The sequence below is a fragment of the Pongo abelii genome, chromosome X (genome assembly GCF_028885655.2).
Source record: "Pongo abelii isolate AG06213 chromosome X, NHGRI_mPonAbe1-v2.0_pri, whole genome shotgun sequence".
Classification (NCBI taxonomy): Eukaryota; Metazoa; Chordata; class Mammalia; order Primates; family Hominidae; genus Pongo; species Pongo abelii.
In genome coordinates this window covers 38,533,960-38,559,563 of record NC_072008.2, presented here as the reverse complement: position 1 = coordinate 38,559,563, position 25,604 = coordinate 38,533,960, and the positions used below count along the sequence as shown (strand labels likewise).

At 36.6% G+C, this 25,604-nt stretch overlaps 1 protein-coding gene and 1 non-coding gene across 14 annotated transcripts in view; both read left to right on the top strand.

The window, feature by feature from the left end:
- Positions 1 to 25,604, top strand: part of RPGR (retinitis pigmentosa GTPase regulator) — a 58,653-nt gene that overhangs the window by 5,341 nt on the left and 27,708 nt on the right. For 6 of the 13 annotated variants that reach the window (XM_054544459.2, XM_054544462.2, XM_063721075.1 and 3 more), the window contains 8 exons: positions 1,429 to 1,491; positions 3,533 to 3,691; positions 5,054 to 5,203; positions 11,699 to 11,857; positions 17,620 to 17,775; positions 21,037 to 21,161; positions 23,269 to 23,454; positions 24,959 to 25,127. In XM_054544459.2, the coding sequence (XP_054400434.1) occupies positions 1,429 to 1,491; positions 3,533 to 3,691; positions 5,054 to 5,203; positions 11,699 to 11,857; positions 17,620 to 17,775; positions 21,037 to 21,161; positions 23,269 to 23,454; positions 24,959 to 25,127 (1,167 nt within the window). Of the gene's footprint in view, positions 1 to 1,428; positions 1,492 to 2,781; positions 2,970 to 3,532; positions 3,692 to 5,053; positions 5,204 to 11,698; positions 11,858 to 17,619; positions 17,776 to 21,036; positions 21,162 to 23,268; positions 23,455 to 24,958; positions 25,128 to 25,604 lie in introns of those variants that run through there. The other 7 variants (XM_054544460.2, XM_054544463.2, XM_054544456.2 and 4 more) reach the window with 3 other exon arrangements.
- LOC112131158 (small nucleolar RNA SNORA31) lies at positions 14,209 to 14,338 on the top strand. The gene has a single exon (XR_002913297.1). It is a non-coding gene; the product is annotated as a small nucleolar RNA SNORA31 (small nucleolar RNA).

The following is a 25,604-nucleotide window of genomic DNA, read 5'->3' as shown; positions in this document are numbered from 1 at the left end:
TTTGAGCTTTTCTCATTTAATAGAGTTGTGGACATTATGCTTCATTTAGTTGCTGTTTTTATAAAACATACTTATCCTGCTTTATATAGTGACTAGGCGAAGTAAACGAAACATCGAGACTAGGGATTGATTAGTACTAGTGTAAAAGAACAACAGGACAAAATATTTGAAATCAGGAGTGTTCCAGGAAATATTCGATATATAATACCCTTACAAAGCTTTCTGGATGTTATATGCAAAACCTCTGTTTGGGTATAACCTGTGAACATCAGCTAAACTTGAAAGGATGATGGAGATTCCTTGAGATGTAATAAGAGCAGTATTTTTTATCTTCCTGGCTAAAATTTTAATTTCAGCTCAAAATTTCAGTGTAGCTTATCATATTCATGCTGTTTATGGGAATTGTTATGGAACTTTTAAAGTATTCCATGTGTTCAAAAAGTATTTGGTGAGCATAGTCTAAACACTTGGGGATAGTCACAGTGACCATGACCCTTACTCTCAAATATCTTATCTAATAGACAAGCTAACAGGATTGTTTAGACTATGGGATCGTTGAGACCAGGGATTCTATCTTAGTCATCTTTTTGCAGCCCCTATGCCAAGTACTTAGGAGATGTTCTTTAAATGTTTTTTGAATATGTAGATGAATGAATGAACGACTTTGATTCATAGGTGTATGTCTATCAATATTGGTCTTTTGGTTTTTCATTGAATGTGGTAGAAGGTGAGCTTGATAACCGTGATGGCAGGTTAGGTAATGGATCAGATTGGTGAGGAGGCAGCATAATAGAATACAGTGGGTCTCAGCACATATTAATTACCTGTGAAGTTGTTTTTTTTTTTGAGACAGAGCCTTGCTCTGTCACCCAAGCTGGAGTGCAGTGGTGTGATCTCTACTTACTGCAGCCTCGACCTCCTGGGCTCCAGCCATCCTCCCACCTCAGCACCCCTTCCCCGAATAGCTGAAACTACAGGCATGCACCACCACACCCAGCTAATTTTTGTATTTTTTTGTAGAGAAGGGGTTTCACCATGTTGCCCAGGTTGGTCTGGAACTCCTGAGCTCAAGCCATCTACCTACCTCAAGGCCTCCCAAAGTGCTGGGATAATAGGTGTGAGCCACCACACCCGGCCTATCTGTGGAGTTTATCATTATATATATAGATGCCTAGCCCCTGCTTCAGACCCACTGACTCAGATTCCATAGGGATGGGACTAAGATATCTATATTGTATTCAAAGCGCCACTGGTTTTATGGTACACAACCAGTTCTGAAAACCTCTGGTTTGCTAGTTAAGAACATTGACTTTGGAATCAGACAAGCCTAATATTAAATCTCGATTCTGTCACTTAGTTACCATTTGTCCTGGACTACTGTTCATTTTCATTGCTATAAAATAATTGTCCCATTTTAATTATTTTTAGCTCTAAAACCTGAAAAAGTGAAATTAGCTGCCTGTGGAAGGAACCACACCCTGGTGTCAACAGGTATAGTGCTCAACCTGTATGATTTCCGGCCTGACTTTGAGAACTGAGGTCTCATTCCAGTAACGTGGCTTTGTAAAATTAATAGAGATTACACTTTGGCAACAGTAAAATTAGGGTTTTTTAAAATGTCAATGGCTAGTACACGTTTGCCTTTGCAAATATACACATGAATGTCAAATGGCTGAAGAAAAAGCTTCTTTTCTTGGATTATATCATGGGACAGCATCTCCTAACCTGTGTGTCCACCTTAAGGGCTGCTTATTCCTGTTCTTGCTCTTCTCTCTTCCTTACTAAGGTTGAGTGGAAGGCACCCAGAAGGCTGTTGATGTGAGTGAGCACAATTCCCATCAAAATCCATACGAGCTTTTGTGTGTGTGTGTTTGTAGAAATTAACAAAGTGCTTCTAAAATTTATATGGAAAAGCAAATGACATAGAAGAGCCAAAACAATTTTGAAAAATAACAGAGGACTGGCACTACCTGATTTCGAGACTCGCTGTAAAGCTACTGTAATCAAGACTGTGGTATTGGCAAAAAGATAGACAAAGATTAATCAAACAGAATAGAGTCTACAGTTAGACCCATATGTATATGCCCACTTGATTTTTGGCAAAGATGCCAAGGAAATTCAATAGAGAAAGGACAGTATCTTCAGCAAATGCTGCTGTAACAATTAGACCTCCAGGACTTGACCACTGAGCAGTACTTCCTACCACCTTCCCCCTGCCCCTGCCCCTTGTCCCGCCCCTCCCCCACCACCACTTATTCTGTCTTCAGGATGTTTTCACTGCCTCAGCTCCTCTCCACCTCTCCATACCTTTCCCTTTCTGAAGTGTCTCTTCTCTTCTCTTAGCCTTTTCAGATTATTTCTTGAGATCCCATTAAGTGTTACTTCTTCCATGGAACATTTTGTGACTGTTCAACTTTGTGTTCATTTATTTGTTTGAATTATTTCAGCATCTCACCAACTCTAGTTTGCTCCACGTGTGTGAAATTATGCACTGCAATTGCATGTGACCTTGTATGTATTTTCCATTTGAAAGCTAGTCTTGTTTCCCCAATTAGGTTTCATCTTTTCCTAAACACAAAAAATAAAAATAACAATAACTTTAAAATTTTTACTAACTCAGGCTGATTTTGCCCTCATTTCACCCTATAATTTAGCAAGGCTTTAACTTCATTTATATATTTATGACATAGATAACTAATTTATGTGTTAAAAATCTTCATTAATTTACAACTTACTGGAAATGTTTATAATCTAGGCATGATGTACTTTTTATTTAATTAACACAGTAATTAACAAACATTTTTACATACTTTAAATGAGCCAAATGCTGTTCTAAGAATTTTACAAATCTCAACTAATTCAATCTTCATAACAACTCTATGAAGTAGGTACTATTATTATCCCCATTTTATAGATGAGGAAAATGAGGCACACAGAGGTTATGGCTTGCCCAACGTCCCACAGCTTTGGTAAGTGGTAAGCCAGAATTTGCACCCAAGCAGTCTGGCTCTGGAGTCTTTCCTCCTAAACAGAGTGCTATAGTGCCTTCCTGTTTAGCTAGGAAGTTAAAATAAATACAACATAGAATTATCATGTTTCTAATTAGATTCTTCTTGGATTTGCCTCGTTTTACTTATTTGTACTATTATATCTTAGCTTTAATGGGTACAGAAGTTAAAATTAATGGACATATCTCTTTTAAAATAGATTTGCATTTTAAACTAGTTTGGAAGTTACTTTCCTTGTTTTTACTCTGAATTAATGAAGTGCTATATTAGCAAGAAATACGTTCCATGCATTCTGTTCATTTCAATTGCTAGTTACATTCTAGATTGATTTCTAAAATCTCACAAAAATATGTGGCCTTGCTTGTTTTGCTTTGACGATGAAATGAAGTTGTCTCCCAAATAATAGGATAGTGATAGCTTTCAACTTTCTTCACTGTTAATAGAGGAAATCGCTGCTATACACTGACCTGTCTCATGAAAAGGAGGACTCTATAGTCTATTGATGTTTTCTTTTCCATGTGCAGAAGGAGGCAATGTATATGCAACTGGTGGAAATAATGAAGGACAGTTGGGGCTTGGTGACACTGAAGAAAGAAACACTTTTCATGTAATTAGCTTTTTTACATCTGAGCATAAGATTAAACAGCTGTCTGCTGGATCTAATACTTCAGCTGCCCTAACTGGTGAGACTTGTTTCTTTTTCGGTCTGGGACACATTCCTTTCCTGTAGATCAATATATGCCAACTCAGTAAACCGAAGGGAGCATTGCTGTTTAGTTTTCTTTCATCGACTATCTATGTGCTTTTAGAAAACATTTAAAATATAACTTTAAATCTTGACATACTGCAATTTTATGCTTATTTATGCTTATTTTATGCTTATTTATGCTTATTTAAATATACATTTGAAAAGTAATTGGCAAATAAGCTCTAAGCGATGCCGTGTCTACTCCTTTAGATATTCTTAAATACTATTTTTGTTGTGTGCTCTTAAAGTTATACTTGCAGTTTTAACTGAAGTTGCTATCAGAAACATCCACAGAAATCTGTTGCAGCATACGTTGTTAAAATGTGGTTTGTAATGGTCATTGTACCTCTCTGCCCTCCCTACCAAAAGCCCATGTGAGACAGTTCTTTAAAATTTGGAGCCAAGATCAGCTTGATCTCACTGAAGCTGCTAGTTAGCTGCTTTGTTTCAAGCAGGAGACTGTATAACATGCAGTGTTACTCTATCAGGAAAGTCAGAGTTGTCTCTGAAGCTCAGTCCTTTAGATTTTGTCAGCCCTTAAGTTAGCATTTTGACATCCTTCTTTCAGTTCTTATTTTCATTTATTTGTTTTGCATTATTAAAATACTTCAAAAATTTAAATTATTTAAAATATATAAATAAATAAGTCTTGATAATTCCTTTCTAAAATATTTTTCCTAGATTAACTTTTTCTGACATCAAAACCCTTATCAGAAATTATATAAGTTACCTATTTTTGAGATGCTATACATGCTATTATATCTTCATTCTCTGAGGCTAGAGTCTGTGTTTTCAGGTTTCAATTATAAGGAAAAAAATATGTAGTGAAATACGTTTCTTCTGTTCTTTCTTCAAAACATCATTCCACAGTGCTCTCAAGAGCAAGGTCTTCCAGGCTTTTTTGACCTGTAGGTGTCTAATGTGACCTGTGCTGTCTTTCAGTTCAGTTGCAGGTAGGCTGCTTGGAAGGAGGAGAACATTTCTGTTTAGAGACATTAGAATGGGAAAGGGTGATTGTAGGAAAGGGCATTCTGTCTTTGCTATCGAGATAAAAATATGGCCAGGACTTAAGTGATTTACCATCAAGCTGTTCTGTGTTCTTTATCATTATAGAAGCATTTCACAATATAAATTGAACTCTTAAGTAGCTAGCTGGTGTAAATGTCTTAGTAGTACTTTATTGTTAAGATACATAATTTTTATGAGCTATAAAATAAATGGTCTTTTGGAGGTATAATAGCTTCAGAGCCTGGCTACCTTTTAAAACCTTTTCTCCCCCTTTTATTTTTCTTTATAGAGGATGGAAGACTTTTTATGTGGGGTGACAATTCCGAAGGGCAAATTGGTTTAAAAAATGTAACTAATGTCTGTGTCCCTCAGCAAGTGACCATTGGGAAACCTGTCTCCTGGATCTCTTGTGGATATTACCATTCAGCTTTTGTAACAAGTAAGATACATTTTGAAGTCATCATGTTATCTCCCACTTCTATGTTGTTATTAAATTAATAATGAAATGATATATTCTCTGGTTCTATAGAAATAATGCCATGGTTGTCCATGTAATGAAATTATTTTGGTCCGTTTTAGGTCACAGTATTTCCCCATTTATATAATAAGAGTTCATAATTTCAAACTCTGTCTGACATGATCACTTTTTAGGTGAATATAGAGAGCTCAGCATGGGATATAGTTTCCTTTGGTGGGACTTTCTCAGCATTCCCAACTTCTCCCTTTCCTGGACCCACTGGCAACCTTTCCTGTCTTAGTTAAAATATTGGAAACGTTGGGCTCTAGCTGTTATAGTCTATATCTACACTAGTAATAATAGAGGAAGTGGGATTATGACTTTCCATCTAATTGATGGGATTTTTTTAACAGTAAAAACACCTAGAGGAAATAGTTTATGGACCCTCTTAGACAAATCTTTAAATATTTATTTATACATTTACTCTTTATTCCATATACCGCAGGCTCAGGGTTAGAAAGTGGTAATTCACCCATTTCAGTGCCCCTAAAATTACCAATGAATTGGTAGCAGCATGATACCAAGAGAGATTAAACCTGACTTTGTCAGTATTTTTCACCACTGCATCCCTGGTGTCTTGAACAAACTGACAATCAATAAATATTATTGAATGAGGGAGAAAGTGAATAAATGATGAATTGATTGCATTCCTTGAGGCAACACTACCTACCAACTTATTGGCAACTTTTGGTTCCTGGGGTTGGTATAGTCTGTACTCGCTTTGTTCATGAAACAAAAACACAAATGGGAAAATAAGCCAACCAAACAACAAAAATACCAAGTAAAAGCATTGTATTATATTTGGGCTTTAAGAAAACTGCCTAAATGAATTGTGTGAATGAACTCTGCATTAGCTATTAGGTGAACAAGTGGAATAGTTCATCTTAACCAACAGGCATTACATTGAGCTTTTTTTTGGTTTGTTTTTATGCCTTTTTTTAATTAAAAACAGCTCAGCTTTATTGAGATATAATTCACATACCCTACAATTCACCCATTTAAGGTGTACAATGGAATGTTTTTTAGCATATTCACAGGTTTGTACATAAAATGAACTTTTATACTAAGCATTTTGCTGAGATTCATTTACATCAGCTGATATGAACTGTCAGTAATTTTCACACTAGCCATTATTTTATGACTTTAATCACTTAAAGCAACTTTTTATAAATTTTGGAAATAACTCAAGTATAAGGGGTTTTACTTAATATGTATTTCATGATAGAGGAAAATGTTATATAGATAAGCATTATTTTTTTCTCTGTATGTTCAATTTGTAGATCAGAAAAAATGGATTATTTTTAATTTTTAATATTTGTGGGTACATAATATTTATATAGTGGGTACTATATATATATGTATAGTGGGTCCTATATATATACGTGGAATACCTGAGATGTGTTTATACGGGCATGTGATGGGCAATAATCATATCATGGAGAATGGGGTATCCATCCCCTCAAGCATTTGTGTTACAAACAATCCAATGATACTCTCTTAGTTATTTTAAAATGTACAATTATTTTTATTGTAATCATTCTGTTGTGCTATCAAATACTAGAAATTATTATTTCTAATTTTTGGACCCATTAACCTCCCTCCTACACACACCCCACTACCCTTTCTAGCCTTTGGTAACAGTCCTTCTACTCTTTATTTCCATGAGTTTGTTTTGATTTTTACATCCCACAAATAAGTGAGAACATGCAGTGTATGTCTTTCTGTGCCTGTTTTATTTCATTTAATGTGATCACTTCCAGTTCCATCCACGTCATTGCAAATGACTGGATCTCATTCTTTTTCACGGCTGAATAGTACTCTATTGTGCATAAGTACCACATTTTTTCTTTTTTCTTGAGACAGAGTCTTGCTCTGTTGCCCAGGCTGGAGTACAGTAGTGCAATCCCGGCTCACTGCAACCTCTGCCTCCCGGGTTCAAGCGATTATCTTGCCTCAGCCTCCTGAGTAGCTGGGATTACTGGCGCCCACCATCATGCCCAGCTATTTTTTTTGTATTTTTAATAGCGACAGGGTTTCACCATGTTGGTCAGGCTGGTCTTGAACTTCTGACCTCAGGTAATCTACCCTCCTTGGCCTCCCAAAGTGCTGGGATTACAGGTGTGAGCCACCGCGTCTGGCCCCACATTTTCTTTATTCAGTCATCTATTGATGAACACTTAGGTTGCTTCCAAATCTTGGCTATTGTGAATAGTGCTGCAATAAACATGGGAGTACAGATATCTCTTTGATATACTGGTTTCTTTTCTTTTGGGTATATACCCAGCAGTGGGATTGCTGGATCATATGGTAACTCTGTTTTTAGTTTTTTGAGGAACCTCCAAACAGAATAGTTTATTTCCTAATACAAATACAGAACATATGACTAAGATAGTTATGTTTAAGACTTCTTACGGATTGTTCACCTACTAGTATGTTTAGATGCTCATGTTTGTGTTTTAAATTCATGTCCTCAGTTCAAGTTCATATTATAAATTATATAAAATATTCAATTTTTAGATATTATAGATAAATAAAATCTATGGAGTTTTTAGGTATTATCCCTGATTTCTGTGTCTTTTCATCTGATATGTTAATGATTGGGTCTGAGCATTTCAACCAATGATTCACTGAATTAAGTGTAGTACAATAGGGGATATAAGTAAATGAGTTGGGGTCATGGGAACTGGGGGCAGGAATTTGTGGAGCAATCTTCAGATACTGGAGAATAGGGACTTGGCAGTGTGCTTAAGATCAGAATCCTGGGGAAGGTAGCTGTCAGAGCCAGGTAGATAGTTTGAGGAATCCAGATTTTATAAAAATTAATAGACCTAAGTGAAGTAGATATAATTGATATGAAATGACCTATTTGTTCATGATAAATGTTATTTTATTTTTTATATATAAATAAGAAAAAGACCTTGGAATTAAATAAAACATTTTATATGGATTAAAAGCACTCACCTTCCCCTTTAAGGAAGGTCCTACTGATAGCTACAGGAAATATCTTTTCTAACCCTTTATAGCAAGCTCATCCAACCTGCAGCCCAGGATGGCTTAGAATGCCGCCCAGCACAAATTGTAACCCTTCTTAAGACATGAGATTTATGCACAGACCTTTTCTTTTTTTAGCTCATCAGCTATCGTTAGTGTTAGTGTATTTTATGTGTGACTGAAGACAATTCTTCCAATGTGGCCCAGGGAAGCCAAAAGATTGGACACCCCTGCTTTATAGGTAAAACATTTTACTTTAAAAAGTTGACACTGTGAGAAACTTCATCAACTCACTATGTAAGAGTCATTTTAAATGATATTTCTTATAATACCAAGTTGATTAAAATGTAGTACCTGCCCTTCTGGAGTTTACAGTCAAACTATAGGATGTATAGTTTTTCCATGTACAAAGCATTTTCAAGTACAAATATATTTCATTTAATCTCCCAACCACTTTGGGAGAGAGGTGGTGATATCTCAGATTCCATATATGCAGGCAGGTTTAGAACACAGTTTTATTCAAGGTGATGCTGCAATTGAGTTGCAGAATCAGAATTCGAACTCCAGTCTTCCAGTTCTAAAAGCCTGAACAACTTCTACTGACATGCAGTTTCTCTCCATATACAAGAGGAAGAGGAGGATGTGGTAGCAACTAATAATGACCAGGCACACTGATTATGTATTCTATGTGCCTTTGAATGCATTAATTCGGTTATTCCTATGAAACAACCCTATCACATAGGCACTTTTATCCCCATGTTACAGGCCCAGCGATTGAACTGCTTGCTTAGTATGACTCAGTAAGTGGCAGAATCCAGATGCAAACAGGGCAGTCTGACTCTGTAGCACATACTTTTTGCTACTGTGCTAGACCAATAACTGCAATATACAGCAGACCATGATTGGTAACATAAGACATTTGATAGCAGAGTCTTACGTGAGATCAAGAAAGAAAAAATATTATTTCTTGTTAGGGGCGTCAGGACATATTTCAGAGAAAGGGTGGTATTTGAGATTAACCATGAAAGATGGAAACAACTCAGAGAGACAGAGATGAGGGAAGAACAATCCAGGCAGAGACAAAAACATGTGCAGAGATACAGAGACAGAAAAGTAAATCATGTATTTGGAGATTATTGCATAGTTGAGTTTGTTTAGAGGTTGTTTGTTTAGAGGTTAGGGATCATGGATCCTAAAGGAATGTGAACCCTGAAATGATATGCTAAATTTGGTAGGTGCATTTTTTTTTTTTTTTTGAGCCAGGTCTCACTGTATTGCCCAGGCTGCAGTGCAGTGGCATAATTACGGCTCACTGTAGCCTAGACCTTCCGGGCCCAAGTGATCCTCCCACCTCATTACCCCGAGTAGCTGGGACAAAGATGCGTGCCACCACACCCGGCTAATTTTTGTATTCTTTGTAGAGACTGGGTTTCACCATGTTGCCCAGACTGGTTTCAAACTCCTAGACTCAAGCCATTCACCAGCCTCGGCTTCCCAAACTGTTGGGATTACAGGCACGAGCCATCACACCCTGCCGGGATGTGTACTTTTTTTATAGAGCTGTCATCAAATTCTCAAGGGAGGTTATGACCCAAAAGAGAGTCACCAGGTTGGGGAGTAGATAGAAATATGACTGGTTAGTAGTCCGGGAACCTAATATGGAAGGTCTCTTGTAACAGTCTGCAGTTTATACTTGATACATGTATTTTTTTTTTATTTGGAAGTGTCATAATTAGAGCCTTGTTTTTGGAAGATACATCTGATATTGTGTGGGTATGTTAGACTAGAGGTAGGAAAGACATTTGGAAAACTTGATCCAGGTGAAAATTCATGTTAAGGTGTAAAGGGAATCAGGAATCTATAGACAGAAATGGAGAGAGACTCATCAGGACTTAGGAACCAGTTTCCTATGGGAGGCAACAAGCATGGGAAAACGGAAGGGTGCTAACTTATTGGGCACCACTTTTGTGCCAGTGTTTGCTAAATACTTCATAGAAAACTGTGGTCCATAAAACTTCATTTTCTGTGCAGATCAATTCAGAAAATCAATATAGCTGTGTTTACAGTATTTAAGCAAGTTCTAAGTGGTGCATATCTTGTGCATTGGCTGTCCCACGCCTTCCGGAAGTTCTGTGATTTTCTAGAAGGACTCACAGTCTTCAATAGCAGATTATACTTATGAATAAGATTTATTACAGCAAAGGATACAAAGCAAAAAGAAAAAGTGGGAAAAAGATAAGCATCTGCAGTGGAGTCCAGAGAAGTCAAGCGTGGGCTTCCTAGTACTTTCTCTTAGGAAACCACACAGGGCATGTTTTCTTCTTAGCAGTGAACTACAGGGACATGTGTGGAATGCCTCTGCCCAGGGAAGCCCATTCTGTTGCTTCTAGGGGATTTAGGGGGCTGGTCACGTAGGCACCTCCTGCTAGCAACTGGCCACAGCAGCTGAAACTCAGGACCCTCAATAATGAAGCCAGGTGCACATCATCAATGTTGATGTTTGTGCAAGCAGCCCTGACAAACCTAATCTGGCATAGTTCATTGCTCTGGTATATATAACAAAATCATTAATCATTCACATAAAGAACACTCCAGGGGCCACCTTCTCAGGGGTTGGGCAAGGATCAATCATGGTTCTCTCAGAGAGACTTGCAAAGAATAAGCAAGCAGATCTGCTCTGTTGTCTCTTTGCTCATACCAACGGTGATATGTTCCATGTCATTCTTCAGATTGGATCATATACTTACACAAGGTTTTTAAATTCTACTTTATAGAACTCAGTTAATTGCATAGAAATGAATAAGAAAGTTCTTGCTTTCAAGAAGTTCACAGTCATAATACAGTGTGATAAATGTAATAAAGAAGCAAATTAATAGCGTTAGTATGGACAGGACAGTGATTGTCAGGAACTCCTTGGTAAGAGTCTTTGGAGGAAGTGCCATCTAAATGGGTAAAATCTGCTATCTTAAGATTTACTTAACGTATTTACTGCACACATAAGTGAGTTTTCTAAAACCAGTTTCGTATAAAGCAATTATTCATTCATTTATTCCACAAGTATTAAGTGCTTGTTCTAGACACTGCTAGGTTTTGGGGATACCATAGGGAGCAAGACAAAATTCATGTTTTTATGGGAGCTTTAAGTAAGTAAAAGACACGAGATATTCTTCACTTTTGTGAAAGCACTAAAGTAATTTTCTCGTTGTTTATTAGTAGTGATAGTCATGAAATTTTCATGAAAATTATTGGATTAAAATAATCAAGGGGAAAAGAAAATCTAGCTTTATTTCCTTATCATACGGTAAAAATATCTCTCAAGAAAGGTCAAATGTATTGTTATCCTTGTCAAAACTTTTTTTTGAAGGTAAGACCAGCTTTTTGTTCATATGTATATCATCACTAATCACTATACTTTTCCTTCAATAGCAGATGGTGAGCTATATGTGTTTGGAGAACCTGAGAATGGGAAGTTAGGTCTTCCCAATCAGCTCCTGGGCAATCACAGAACACCCCAGCTGGTGTCTGAAATTCCTGAGAAGGTGATCCAAGTAGCTTGTGGCGGAGAGCATACTGTCGTTCTCACGGGTATGTGTGGAGTCCACTGTTCTGTTCCCTGCGTTCTGTGGTGGCTAATGAAATTTTTTTAATGTTCTTTTTTTTATTGTGGTAAGAATACTATGAGAACTACCTTCTTAATAGATTTTTAAGTGTATAATACAGTATTTTTATGTATAGGCACAACCATTGTACAGCAGATCTCTGAAACTTATCTTGAGTAACTGAAACTTCACGCCCACTGTACGGCAACTCATCTTTCCCGCCTCCCCTCAGTTCCTGGTGACCACCATTCTGTTCTTAGCCTCTATGAGTTTGACTCTTAGATACCTCGTGTCAGGTGGCCTTTGCATCTCTTTCCATTAAGATTCTCACTTTTTGGGCCTGGTGCGATGGCTGACACCTGTAATCCTAGCATTTTGGGAGGCCAAGGCAGGCAGAGCTCTTGAGCCCAGGAGTTTGAGACCAGCCTAAGCAACATGACGAAACCCCATCTTTACTAATATTAGCCAGGTGTGGTCTCAGGTATTCAGGAGGCTGAGGTGGGAGGATCACCTGAGCCAAGGGAGGTTGAGGTTGAGGTTGAGGTGAGCTGTGATTGTCCCACTGCACTCAAGCCTGGGCAACAGAGCAAGACCTCGTCTCAAAAAAAACAAAAACAAAAAAGATTCTCACCCTTTATTCCTATACTTAATATACATTTCTGGTCTATGGAATTTTTTTTAAGTAGAAAAAAAATGAATCTTGTTGAATTGTTTCTGCTAACATAATTTACATTTTCATGACCTTAACTTTTTTTTTTTGAGACGGAGTTTCGCTCTTGTCATGTAGGCTGAAGTGCAATGGCCCGATCTTGGCTCACTGCAGCCTCTGCCTCCTGAGTTCAAGCGATTCTCCTGCCCCAGCCTCCCGAGTAGCTGGGATTACAGGTGCCCACTACCACGCCCAGCTAATTTTTGTATTTTTAGTAGAGATGGGGTTTTGCCATGTTGGCAAGGCTGGGCTCGAACTCCTGACCTCAGGTGATTCACCAGCCTCAGCCTCCCAAAGTGCTGGGATTACAGGTGTGAGCCACCACACCTGGCCTGACCTTAACATTTTTAATGGCAACATATTACATTCTTTTTAGCTCATTTTCTGGGACAAACAATTTTTCTCATGTATATGTTTTCTATATTTATCTAAAATTGACATTTTTCCTGAAATGCCTTCTTTGGAGAAGCTTTTTGTTCAAGCTATTTTCTACATGTCATTGATAATTCTTTTCTTTGTGATATTTACAATGTATAGCTTGGGGATTTCTTTGTAGTTGTATGTTCTGTTATAGTAATTCATTAAAAAGCAGTATGGTTTTAAATTACAGATAATAAAAGAAAGTTAGGACCTTAATAGTAATGTTACTTTTGGGATCTGAATTTCATATTTGTTATGACATGTCATTTCTCAGGATTCTGATCACTGTATTGAAATATACTCACTACTTGCTAATATGTTTACTAAATTGATGCTTCTAAATTTTTTCAACATTAGATTTATTTTAGATGAGTAATGTACATAATACAATTAGGTAGTGAATTATTATATTTTTTGCACAAAAAAATTAACAGTTTGTGAAGTCGCCACTTAATCTTTAGTAACCCAAAGTTAGAAATGTTGTAGACAAATTATGAATAATATCCAATTCTAAGATGATATGCCTAATGTTTTCAGGTAAGTGAAGAATATTTTATCTTTATGGTTTTTTCTCTGATGTTACTTTTCCTCAGCTTCCTGTTCTAGCCCCAGTCGTGGTTATTAAGCTTTAGTTTCTAGATGGAATCTTTTCTAAGTTAGAAATAATTTTTTTTCAAAACTTATACTCTAAATTTGGAAATAATTCTGAGGTTTAAGATTTTTTTGAATTCCTGCTGAAAAAGTGAATTTTTATATAATTTCGAAAATATTCTAAAAATTAAACTTTGAAATTAATTTTTACACATTATCTGAAAATTCATTCTATAGGCAGAAATGCAACTTTATGTGTTATATATTTTCTCTAGTTTATACAAAGATTATAGAAAGAATTAATTTAATAGGTCATTTAGGGTTATTTTAACAGATACAAAGGTTGATTGTATAATAGTGTCTTTAACCATTCATTATAAAATATTTTTCTATAAAGTGAGCAACAAGATAATCTATGATACTTTTAATGAAAGCTTAATTCTTAATTTAAAATAAATGCACTTAAGGATGATATTTTCGTGTGGTTTTAAAGACATTTAACTTTCTGTGGACTTTGTTCTGAGCTTAAGTATAATGTTTCCAGAAATTGATTGCTCTCTCCAGATTTTTGCAAGCTTTCGGATCTCACACACCAGTAAAGTTTTTTAAATTATGAGATGCATCTATTTGACAGACCTGGAACAGTTATTGTTTGCCACTAAGATTTCCACTACAGATGCAAGAAAGAAGTGTCCTTGCATTTCCTGTCTGATTGTGGCAGCCAACATTGAATGGGGGAATACAGGAGAAAAACTTGGTAATACAGGGAAAAAAACATGGAGAGAGAATTTTTACAGTTCATAAATAACTTTGTAAACAGTGAAGAGCTTGTGTTACAATCCAGAGAATAATCTAAAATTTGAGTTTAAAATTATGAGAACCAATAGATGGTTGTCAGCTTCTGATTCACATTTGCTTAAATATGGGCATTGAAAAACATGACTGCACTATCATATCATAAAATTAGGAACATTTTCAAAATAAAAAACGTAATTGTATGATAAAGGACACCTCCTTAAACTGTATAAATGTATATGTATGGAAATTTCACTACTTTGCCTGTTTTTCACATTTCTCCATGGACCTGTGAGAGCTTTATTATGAGCCAGCCCTGGTGAGGAACCTGGTTCTGGAACACAGTATAGGCAGAATTTTAAAAATATTTAGTCCTAGCTGATGAAGAAATGGACCTGAAGAGTATATTGATCATCAGTGTGACTAAATACTAAACTGGATTGCTAAGAGAGTTATGGAATATTTTGTAAGACCTTAAGGAAAGAATAGCTAATCACCTGTTCCAATTTCTTTCACTAAAGAAAAGCACTTGGATTAGATGTTTCTATGAAGGACCTTCCCAGCCTTGTTTTTCTATATGTCTATAACTCTTAACTTAAAAATCTATTAGAGGATCATTCATTAAACTATTTTAAAAACAATTTAGTTAATTTCTGATGAATTTATTTAAAACATAATATTTGCACATGACCATGATAGATTAGAAAATAAAACTGGTTGTAGTGATAGGGTGATTATAGTTTCTCCCTGGGATCAGGGAAACCATGGACCACTGTGGAAAGTCTGAGGCTGGAACTTGGGACACACTAAGTGAGGCAGAGTGATATTTGTAGTTTTGTAAGTCATCCACAGCAGTTACCAACACACAGGAAAGGCCAGTTGTGAGATGGGGTTCACAATGAAGTCTGGGTCCTGAGGCAAATGAGAATTTATCTTAACTTCTCAGATTATGTTTGGATAAACTTAAGTTTTCTACAGGTTAACAAATTATTAGTTCTGAAATCAAATATATTCTGTGAAATTACAGTAATATTAATCGGAAGCTAATTGATCAAATCTATTTTCGTAACGTAATATTATTTATTAACATTAAATTATGTTGTTAAATGTCACAAAGGTGATATGGCCAAAAATTCTGTTGGTTGTTAAATACAATGTCCTTAAATAAGAGCACCTTCGATCATTTTTATAAAATAGAAACTGCTGTCATCACTAATATCCAAGCACCTGAATGGGAACCTACCAGGATACTGAACAAAACTTCTGTAACATGATTCAGACTGCCTAAACAGCCTCATTTCACAGGCTAATTAAAATCAGACAGCCTAAGAAATGTAGAATAATTGTTGGTCAGCTAGAGATAGATAATTGCTTTAATTTACCCAGTATTCTACTGTTAAGCTGAACATTTAGAACTGGAAATATGCCATGTGATTATTAATTAAACTAAGATGGTTTTTTAATATTAAAATAAAGATCTGTTTTGCCATTGCCTCAATATGGCTTCGTATCTTTGATACAGCATATTTTCTTTAAGGAGTAATATCTATATGTCTTATTTATGAAGCAAACATTTTTATTAGAAAAAATTGTAAAACCACATGACAATAGACAGTAATGTTTTCATTTGTAACCCCCATTGATAGAATGAGTTGATTAGATACTTTTTAGAAAAATGTTCTTTACAACAGTGTGTCGTATTATGTTTTCAAATCTGCCTGAATGTTTTCTCTTTTAATCCTGTCAGCAACTCTATTAGATAGGGATTATAACATCAGAGAATCTAAGTAACTCACCTGCTTGCCACAGCTAGTAATAATGAATGTTAGGGTTCTGACCTGAATAACAAGCTCGTGCCCTTCCTCCTGTAATAGGAGAAACTCAATGTACTAAACTCAATGTACTAAACTCAGCGTACTAAGGAGAAGTGACTAATGTAATCGACACTGTGCTTCCTAATGCAGCAGCCAGGAGCATGATGTCTCTAAAAGGACCCTTTCATCACCACTCATGTATCCTGTTTTTGTACTTTTTCATTTCTAGAAAACATATGACATAGTATTTACTGAATTACTGGAAGTCCTTTGGAATCACTTCAAAATATCAATATAAAGAAAAGCTTTTCCACTCCTATTATAGTTGCATTTCCTAGTAAAGAAGCTTTACTTGTGAATAAATCTAGCATATGCACTATCAGTTTTAATTCTCAAGACAATTTTCTGAAATTGGGTTTTATAAAATAGATTATTAAACTACTTTTATTTTATTTTATTTTTGAGATGGAGTCTTGCTCTGTTGCCCAGGCTGGAGTGCAGTGGCGTGATCTTGGCTCACTGCAGCCTCCACCTCCTGGGTTCAAGCAATTCTCCTGCCTCAGCCTCCCTAGTAGCTGGGATTACAGGTGTACGCCACCACGCCTGGCTAATTTTTGTATTTTTAGTAAAGACAGGGTTTCACCACGTTGGCCAGACTCTTCTCCAACTCCTGACCTTAGGTGATGCGTAAACTGCTTTTAAAAGGAAGAAGTTTTTCTGTAGGAGACACTATTCACTTTTTTATTTGACGTAGTGAATTAGCTCAATGACAGTTGGTACTTTCTTTTTTATTTTTTGAGATGGAGTGTCGCTCTGTCACCCAGGCTGGAATGCAGTGGTGCAATCTTGGCCCACTGCAACCTCTGCCACCTGAGTTCAAGCGATTCTTGTGCCTCAGCCTCCTTATGTAGCTGGAATTACAGATGCATGCCATCATGCCCAACTAATTTTTGTAATTTTAGTAGAGATGGGGTTTCACCATGTTGGCCAGGCCAGTCTCGAACCTGGCCTCAAGCAATCCACCCGCCTTGTCCTCCCAAAGTGCTGGGATTACAGACGTGAGCCATTGCGACCGGCTGACAGTTGGTACTTTTTGAGCCGATGTAATTATGGGGACGTTTCAGGTAGTTCCCTGACTTATGTGCCTTGTATCATACCTGTTACTTACCTAACTATGGTTATGTGTAAAAGATAAAATCATACCCATGTCACAATTTTTATAATTATGTATCTTTTCATTTTTCTCTTCCTTCATCATTGAAAGATTTATACTTCAATATTAAGTATTCTTAAATGTTTTTTCCCCCAGAGGCACTTAACCTTCACTATAAAAGGTTGAATGTGACAATTTTTCCAGATATGATGGTAACAGTGTCTGCTTCCATAATCCTTATCTTGTATTTGCCCCTTTCCTTTCAGAGAATGCTGTGTATACCTTTGGGCTGGGACAATTTGGTCAGCTGGGTCTTGGCACTTTTCTTTTTGAAACTTCAGAACCCAAAGTCATTGAGAATATTAGGGATCAGACAATAAGTCATATTTCTTGTGGAGAAAATCACACAGCTTTGATAACAGGTATGGATTAGAATTTCTGTTATATATTTATAGAACTGTGTATATTTTATTACAAAATAAATTATATCTGAAATGAATGTATCTAACTTAAGTAAAGGAATTAATGGCTGAGAAAAATGGAATTCCATGTTTACTATTCCAAAGTATAAAGCTGTGAACTCCTTTTTATTATTTTAATTCAATTTAGAATAAATGTAAATGATCCAAAGATTTAGAACCTCACAATAGGCCGATGATGTCAGAAGTTAGACCATAGTATTATTCTTTGTCAGAAAACAGGAATCTTTTTGAAATTATATCATTTTGAAGGCTCTTAATTCTGCTCAGGTCAAAAGGAAAAATCCCACAAGCAAAAACTTATTTTAAAACATTCTTCCTATTCAGTCTGACAGGGCTGCATTCAGGCCGAGTCGGTTCTTATGTTTTTGCCACCTGGAGGCGTTTTCAGGAATGACTCCTTTCCTTCTCTTTCCACGTGTTAGAAGGGCCCCTCAGAGACCACTAAGTGGATACCTTCTTCCACTCTGTGGTATCTCCTTCATGCAGGGAAATGTTCCTTTGAGCCCACTAATCAGCCTCAAAACTATGTGCTGCTAATAATGTAGGACTCAGTAAAGATTCTCCCCTAAATGATTCAGTCACATATATGTAGGTAATTGATACAGTCCACAATTTTCAATGCTTTGTGACAAAAGGGTATATAATTTCACTATTTCTGTCTAAATATGAAGTGAAGCATCAGAAAGTCAGAAATCATCTAGTATATTGACATAATCCATGTACTAGTATTTCTACTTTTTTTCCTTCTTTCTGAAAAAGCTACTGCTATGAAAAACCTCCTGAAAAAACTACTGCTCATCTAATGGTATCTGGCTAGGGAAACTAGGAATCAGCAAATGCAAGATACACTGTTTCTTCTTCCCCAAAGAAGCTTTCAGAGAGGATGACCTGCCCATGATCAAGTATCAGTGTTCTTGAGAACGTATCATGAAATAGCATTATATAGAATATGAAAAGTATTATTCATTCATCATCCACTAAGAGTTGTTGTGTATCCCTTAACTATAGGGTCCTAATGTCACTTTATCTGTCCTTACTGTCATTTTTCATCAACTCTAATCTTCCACTGATAGTAAATACATACTGTTTTTAATCTGTCATCTAACATACAATTCGATTATTTAGTTAAATTTTCATAGTACCTTTACTCCTGATAAAAAGAGTTATAGCACAAATAATTGAACATTAACTTTGTTTGCCTTTTTGTTCATCAGTCGTCCCTAGAGGGCAAGTGGTGTGGAATTTTTTTTTTTTTTTTTCCTCCAGGACTAATGAGCAGTATGTAGTGGGTTATCTGCAAGCTCTTGCCAGTTCCCCATTATAGCCAGTGGCTCATATTTTTAAAAGCTCTCTGAGGTTGAAAGTGCCATCAGGCAGCTTGGATCGGGATTTATATTTTGAGGCAAAAGACAATCAGATTTAAAAGGCAAACCTTAAAAAACATTTGGGTAAAGAAATCAGGTTGAAAAGAAGGAGGAAGAAGGGGTAAAGGTGATAAGGAGTATATATAAAAGAAGGACATAAATACTTAATAGTAAGAATTGTAAGAGTCTACAGCTTGGTCAACATGGTGAAACCCCATCTCTACTATATTCAAAAATTAGCCAGCATGGCAGTGTGTGCCTGTAATCCCAGCTATTGAGGAGGCTGAGGCAGGAGAATCACTTGAACCCGGGAGGCAGAGGTTGCAGTGAGCCGAGATCGCACCACTGCACTCCAGCCTGGGTGACAGAGTGAGACTCCATCTCAAAAAAAAAAAAAAAAAATAGTCTAAAGAGTCCAAACACTGAATATCACTTACTTACATATTTACAGAGAATCTACTTATTTTTGTAAATCGATTTTTATACTTGCCACCTTACTGAATTATATTATTCTTTCTAATGATTTTTCAGTCAATTCTCTTGGATTTGCTTAGTATGCAGTCACTTTGCCATCTTAAACCAGAAGTCCCCAAAGGTGACCCAATTGTTTCCCAGCTTAAAACCATTCATTTTCCTTCTAAATGTCCTTAAGATAAAACTTCAAAAATCCTTCATCCGAACTAATAGGACACTCTGTGTAGTCCCTTTTCACCTCTTCAGACTCATCTCCTACCACTCTTCCCTTAGTGCTTCAGGCATATTAGTTGCCTTTCAGCTTCTTGCCCAAGCCACGTTTGCTCTTGATTCAGAGGCTTTCTATGTACTGCTGACTCTGCCTGGAAGATTCTTTGCTCCCTTCTTCATGCAGCTAAGCCCTACTCATCCTTTAGGTTTCCCTTTGAAAGCCTTCCCTAATCCCCAGACTAGAGGAAAATTCCCCTCCTTTGAACCATATTAACACCCCTTACTTCTGCTTCCCTGGCACTTACCCCAGTTGAGATGGAGCGGCTTGAAGAAAGGAGTGTGAAGGTTCGTAATAGCTGCTATGGCAGTAAGCAAAAGGGCTAACTGGCGAGAAGTGACAAGATTACTCATCATCATTGTGGGCCCAGTTTCAGAGGAGACCCAGGTTTTGGTATAGGAATTAGTTAGCATTTTTGGCTTATGGCATTTACTTCAACAGTATTCCACAGCCCAGGAGCCAGATTAGTTAAGCTAAGCCAGTAGTAGAGATTTTGTGCATCCCCCACTCCCCAAGTCACATGACAACGTTTGGAGACATTTTTTAATGGTCATGACTGCAGAATGGAGTTGTCCTACTGGCATTTAGTGGGTAGAGGCCAAGGATGCTGCTGAACATCCTACAGTGCACAGGACAGACCCACATGACCATGAATTATGTGGCCCCAAATGTCAATAATGCCAAGGTTGAGAAACTCTGATCTATCAATGACCTCAGGGAAAAGGAAAATAGACTGTGTTGGGATGTGGGGGTCAGAATACAAGCATCTCCTTCTCCTTCCCTTGGAATATATGGATGTGTATCTCAAATTCTCATTCTGTATTGCTGCTGCTCCACACACTGCCTTGCGTGACAGGTCATCAACTTCACAAACCACCAAGGTTAATTGATTTATTCTCAGAATATTTATTGCCTGATGTTACATGCAGGAACACAGAGACCATAGAGAGTGTGGAAAGATCAATAGAGTAAATTCAATGCAGAATTTGAGGGGGATAATTATAATTGCAGTATGAGTTAACATGTTTATCTGTTTACAAATAGATCCATACAAGTAACACTTTTATAATTCTCTTCATTATTTTTGCATTTTAGATATCGGCCTTATGTATACTTTTGGAGATGGTCGCCACGGAAAATTAGGACTTGGACTGGAGAATTTTACCAATCACTTCATTCCTACTTTGTGCTCTAATTTTTTGAGGTTTATAGTTAAATTGGTAAGGGCATCACATTTCCCTGTTTATATTTTCATATTACTATATTTCAGTCTTTCAGTATTTCATAGAAAATAAGTAATTTTATGTTTCTATGGAAGAGTATCATATATATCTAAAAAATATACTTGTTTCCTAAAAGCCAAATGTCAGACATTATGCCACTCAGAAAATGTGTTGCTCCTAATTTTCCTCCTTTAGCATCTTCCTTTTTGCTGAAATCTTGTCTCTTCTGCTTCGTTCTCATATATCTGTTGAAAGCTGGACTGTGCCATGCCCGCAAGCTTTGTATCTTGTGTAGCACCCAGCAGAGTACCTTGCTCACAGTAGTCTTTAATAAATATTTGCTGAATTAAATGTTAGACTCTCAAATCCTGCACAACAGAAAGTCTGATAATAAAGAGTTTTGGCAGGGCACGGTGGCTCACTCCTGTAATCCCAGCACTTTGGGAGGCCAAGGCGGGCGGATCACCTGAGATCGGGAGTTTAAGAACAGCCTGGCCAACATGGTGAAACCCTGTCACTAATGAAAATACAAAAATTAGCCAGGTATGGTGGCACACGCCTGTAATCCCAACTACTCGGGAGGCTGAGGCACGAGAATTGCTTGAACCCAGAAGGTGGAGGTTGCAGTGAGCTGAGGTCATGTCACTGCACTGCAGCCCAGGTGACAGTGAGACTCTGTCTCAAAAAAAATAAAAAATAAAATAAAGAGTTTTGAAGATACGGTTTTTTGGCTAAATTTTCTTAGGTTAAGGATGTATTATTTCAGTGTCACGTCACCATCACGCATCATACCTGTATTGTTTCTTAATATTTTTGCCAGTTAAGTTTAGACTTTTGAAAATTCTATTTACTTGATGATAATACTGAAATTTTTCCTCCAAAGACTCAGTGTCTCATAATATGGAACACTTTGATTTATTGATTTGACAGTCATTTAATGAAAGCCTACTATGGGTAAGATAGTGTGCTAAGTAAAAGAAATACGAAGTACTGGTTGGGCGCGGTGGCTCACGCCTGTAATCCTAGCACTTTGGAGGCCGAGGCGTGCAGATCAACTGAGGTCAGGAGTTCAAGACCAGCCTGGCCAACATGGTGAAACCCCATCTCTACTAAAAATACAAAAATTAGCTGGGCGTGGTGGCAGGTGCCTGTAATCCCAGCTTCTCGGGATCCTGAGGCAAAACAATTGCTTGAATCCGGGAGGCGGAGGTTGTAGTGAGCCAAGATTGTGCCATTGCATTCCAGCCTGGGTGAGAAGAGTAAAACTCCATCTCAAAAAAAAAAAAAAAAAAAAGAAATACAAAGTATTGTATACAGTGATGAACAAAATAACCAGGACCGCATTCATTGAGGACTTATTCATTACAGTCTTATAATTTTTAAAAGGGATATACAAAAATATATATAAATTTAAAATTTTTAAGTATTATGAAGGAAAAATAGAACATTATAAAGTATCTAGAACCTATGTATAGAAAATACTGCACTGTGGGGTTTTTTTTTTAGCATTTTCTTGAAAATGATTTATTTCTCAAAATTCTTTGAATGCTGATTTCATTTTTTATTGTTCCGTCATCACCCAAGTAATCACGCATACTTGCATTTATTTTCCTCTAAGGACTTTTAAGCATTAAACTTAGAAAATGTTCATATAAAGAAGGCTTAGAGACATAATTAGCCCAAGAGACTGATTTATACTTAAAAAAAAAAATCTTCTAGTAGAACTTCTCTGAGTAATTTTTCACATTTTTAATGTTCTTCCCAGATTAAAATATAACATTTTCTAACTGTAAGGAGAAATGTAATTTGCCAAGTATTTTTTTCTCTATATTATTTTAAATTGAAAGTAAAATGGTGGATTAAACTTGTTCTAATTTTCAATCACAATGTTTAAAGAATATGTATGGTAGTTGTGTACATATTGTATACATATTGTGTACACATTCTCATTGTGCACACACATACGTATAGACTGAGAGATTCACCAAGTCAGTCTGTCTAGGAAGCCTACCACTAAATAAATGTCTTACAGCTGATAACTGTTAAAAACTCATTTGTGTTTGAAGCCAATGTTGATTAGTTTTTCTGTGGATTTATGCTGCAGGTTGCTTGTGGTGGATGTCACATGGTAGTTTTTGCTGCTCCTCATCGTGGTGTGGCAAAAGAAATTGAATTCAATGAAATAAATGATACTTGCTTATCTGTGGCGACTTTTCTGCCGTATAGCAGTTTAACCTCAGGAAATGTACTGCAGAGAACTCTATCAGCACGTATGCGGCGAAGAGAGAGGGTACAATTGTGGCCTATTCTGTATAATAGTATTATCTAGCACTGCAAAGAAAACTAGAAGAAAAAAATCTGTTTTCTTTTTAAATCAAAGGGTCTTCTCAGATAAATTTGCTAAATAAAATTATTAGAGTTGAGTGCTAACAAACTTTTAGAGTTAATTCAGAAAAATTCAGAAAAGCTTAATGCTTTTTTTAAAGACACAAATTAGAAAATTTAAATTATAGAAAACTTTTGCATATAGACAATGGTGCTATAAAAGCATCCTTTTATAGTCCTATTTTATCACCTCACATTGAATGCTGAATTGTTTTTTCAACTGCAGGTGGACTGACTTTCACTTTGTTATATGCTTTTTTTTTTATTATGGTAGTAAAAATACAACAAATATACCCACTTAACAGATTTTTAAGTGTGCAATACAGTGTCGTTGACTATAGGCACAATGTTATGTTGTTCAGAAATCTGTAGAACTTAATTATCTTATATAGTGCTACATTCTTTTGTCTTTTAGTTAAGCCTCATGAGCAGTGGGAGGTTATATACTATAAACAATGAAATGAGAAAACAAAGGAATAAGGGCTTCAATTAGAGGAAATATTCTCTCTTAATTAAATTTAGAGATTTTCCTTCTGTGTTTTAAAATTATTGTTCCAATGGCATATATATATGTGTTGTTTTTTTTTTTTGAGACAGAGTCTCACTCTGTTGCCCAGGCTGGGGTGCAGTGGCTCAATCTTGGCTCACTGCAACCTCCACCTCCTGGGTTCAAGCCATTCTCCTGCCTCAGCCTCCCAAGTAGCTGGGACTACAGGCGTGCACCACCATGCCTGGCTAATTTTTTTTGTATTTTTAGGAGAGACGGGGTTTCACCATGCTGGCCAGGCTGGTCTCGAACTCCTGACCTCAAGTGATCCACCAGCCTCAGCCTCCCAACGTGCTGGGATGACAGGCGTGAGCCACCAAGCCCGGCCCCAATGACATACATGTTTTTTTAAAGTAAATGGCAAATAATTTTTGAAGGTGACATTCCTGTTTTGAAAATTACTATAAGTTTCAAAACATGTTTTTTTGAAGGTTCATAGCAGTTTTATTTGTAATAGCCAATATATTTCTTTTGAAGTAAAAAGGTTAAATCTGGTGTTTTATTATGAAAAAGCATATATGGAAAAGTTGAGAAATACCCCATCAGTGTTTTGTAGTTGTTGTTAATTTACATCTCCTAAGTAATTTTTTGTTTCTTAGGGAGTATAGAGAAAATGCACACAGTTTTCCCCCGCCATGTGAAAAATAAAGCTTCCAAATTGAAATTTAGAGCAACTAAGATACAGAGACAACAGAGCAAAATGTTTTTGAGCCTTTGGGGATTATTAAGAAGTAAATGTTGTGGAGTGTTGGCATACTTTGAACTCTTTCTCTTAAATATTTTAGCAACTTTTAGGAAAGTTTATATCAATATTAAATATATAAAATCATGAAATAGTTTGTTTAACCTGCTTATTTTAAAGGAGAAGTCTCCAGATTCTTTTTCTATGAAGAGAACACTACCTCCAATAGAAGGGACTCTTGGCCTTTCTGCTTGTTTTCCCCCCAGTTCAGTCTTTCCACGATGTTCTGAGAGTAAACTCCAAGACAGTGTCTTATCTGAACAGGACCTCATGCAGCCAGAGGAACCAGGTAACATTTGCTACTCTGTGTGCTCTCAGGATAAATGTGCCTTTTATTCCTGTTGTTTTTATGTTTATCTTAAGATGTTTTCTCCAGTTATTTAAATTGTTCTCTCCCTGGTTAGAGCCTAACATCCCTCATTTGAACTCAAATCGGGGAATATCCTTACAAATAGAAAGCACCATCAGTGCTCCTAAGACTGCTATGTAACCACAGCAGCATATCTTTATAGAGCAGTGGATAACAGTCATAGTACCTTCCTTAACTTTATCCCCTTTAAACCCTGAAACTACTTGATGAACTTAGGAGGCAGTTATAGTCCTCATTTTAGAGATGAGAAAAGCAAGGCTTGAAGAGATCAAGTGACTTGCCCAAGGTCACTCAGCTTATAAATGAAGTGGTCAGAATTTGAATACAGGTCTTCTGGATCTATGTGAAATTCTATATTTAGGCAGTATAACATAGTGGTTAAGAGCATGGAATATG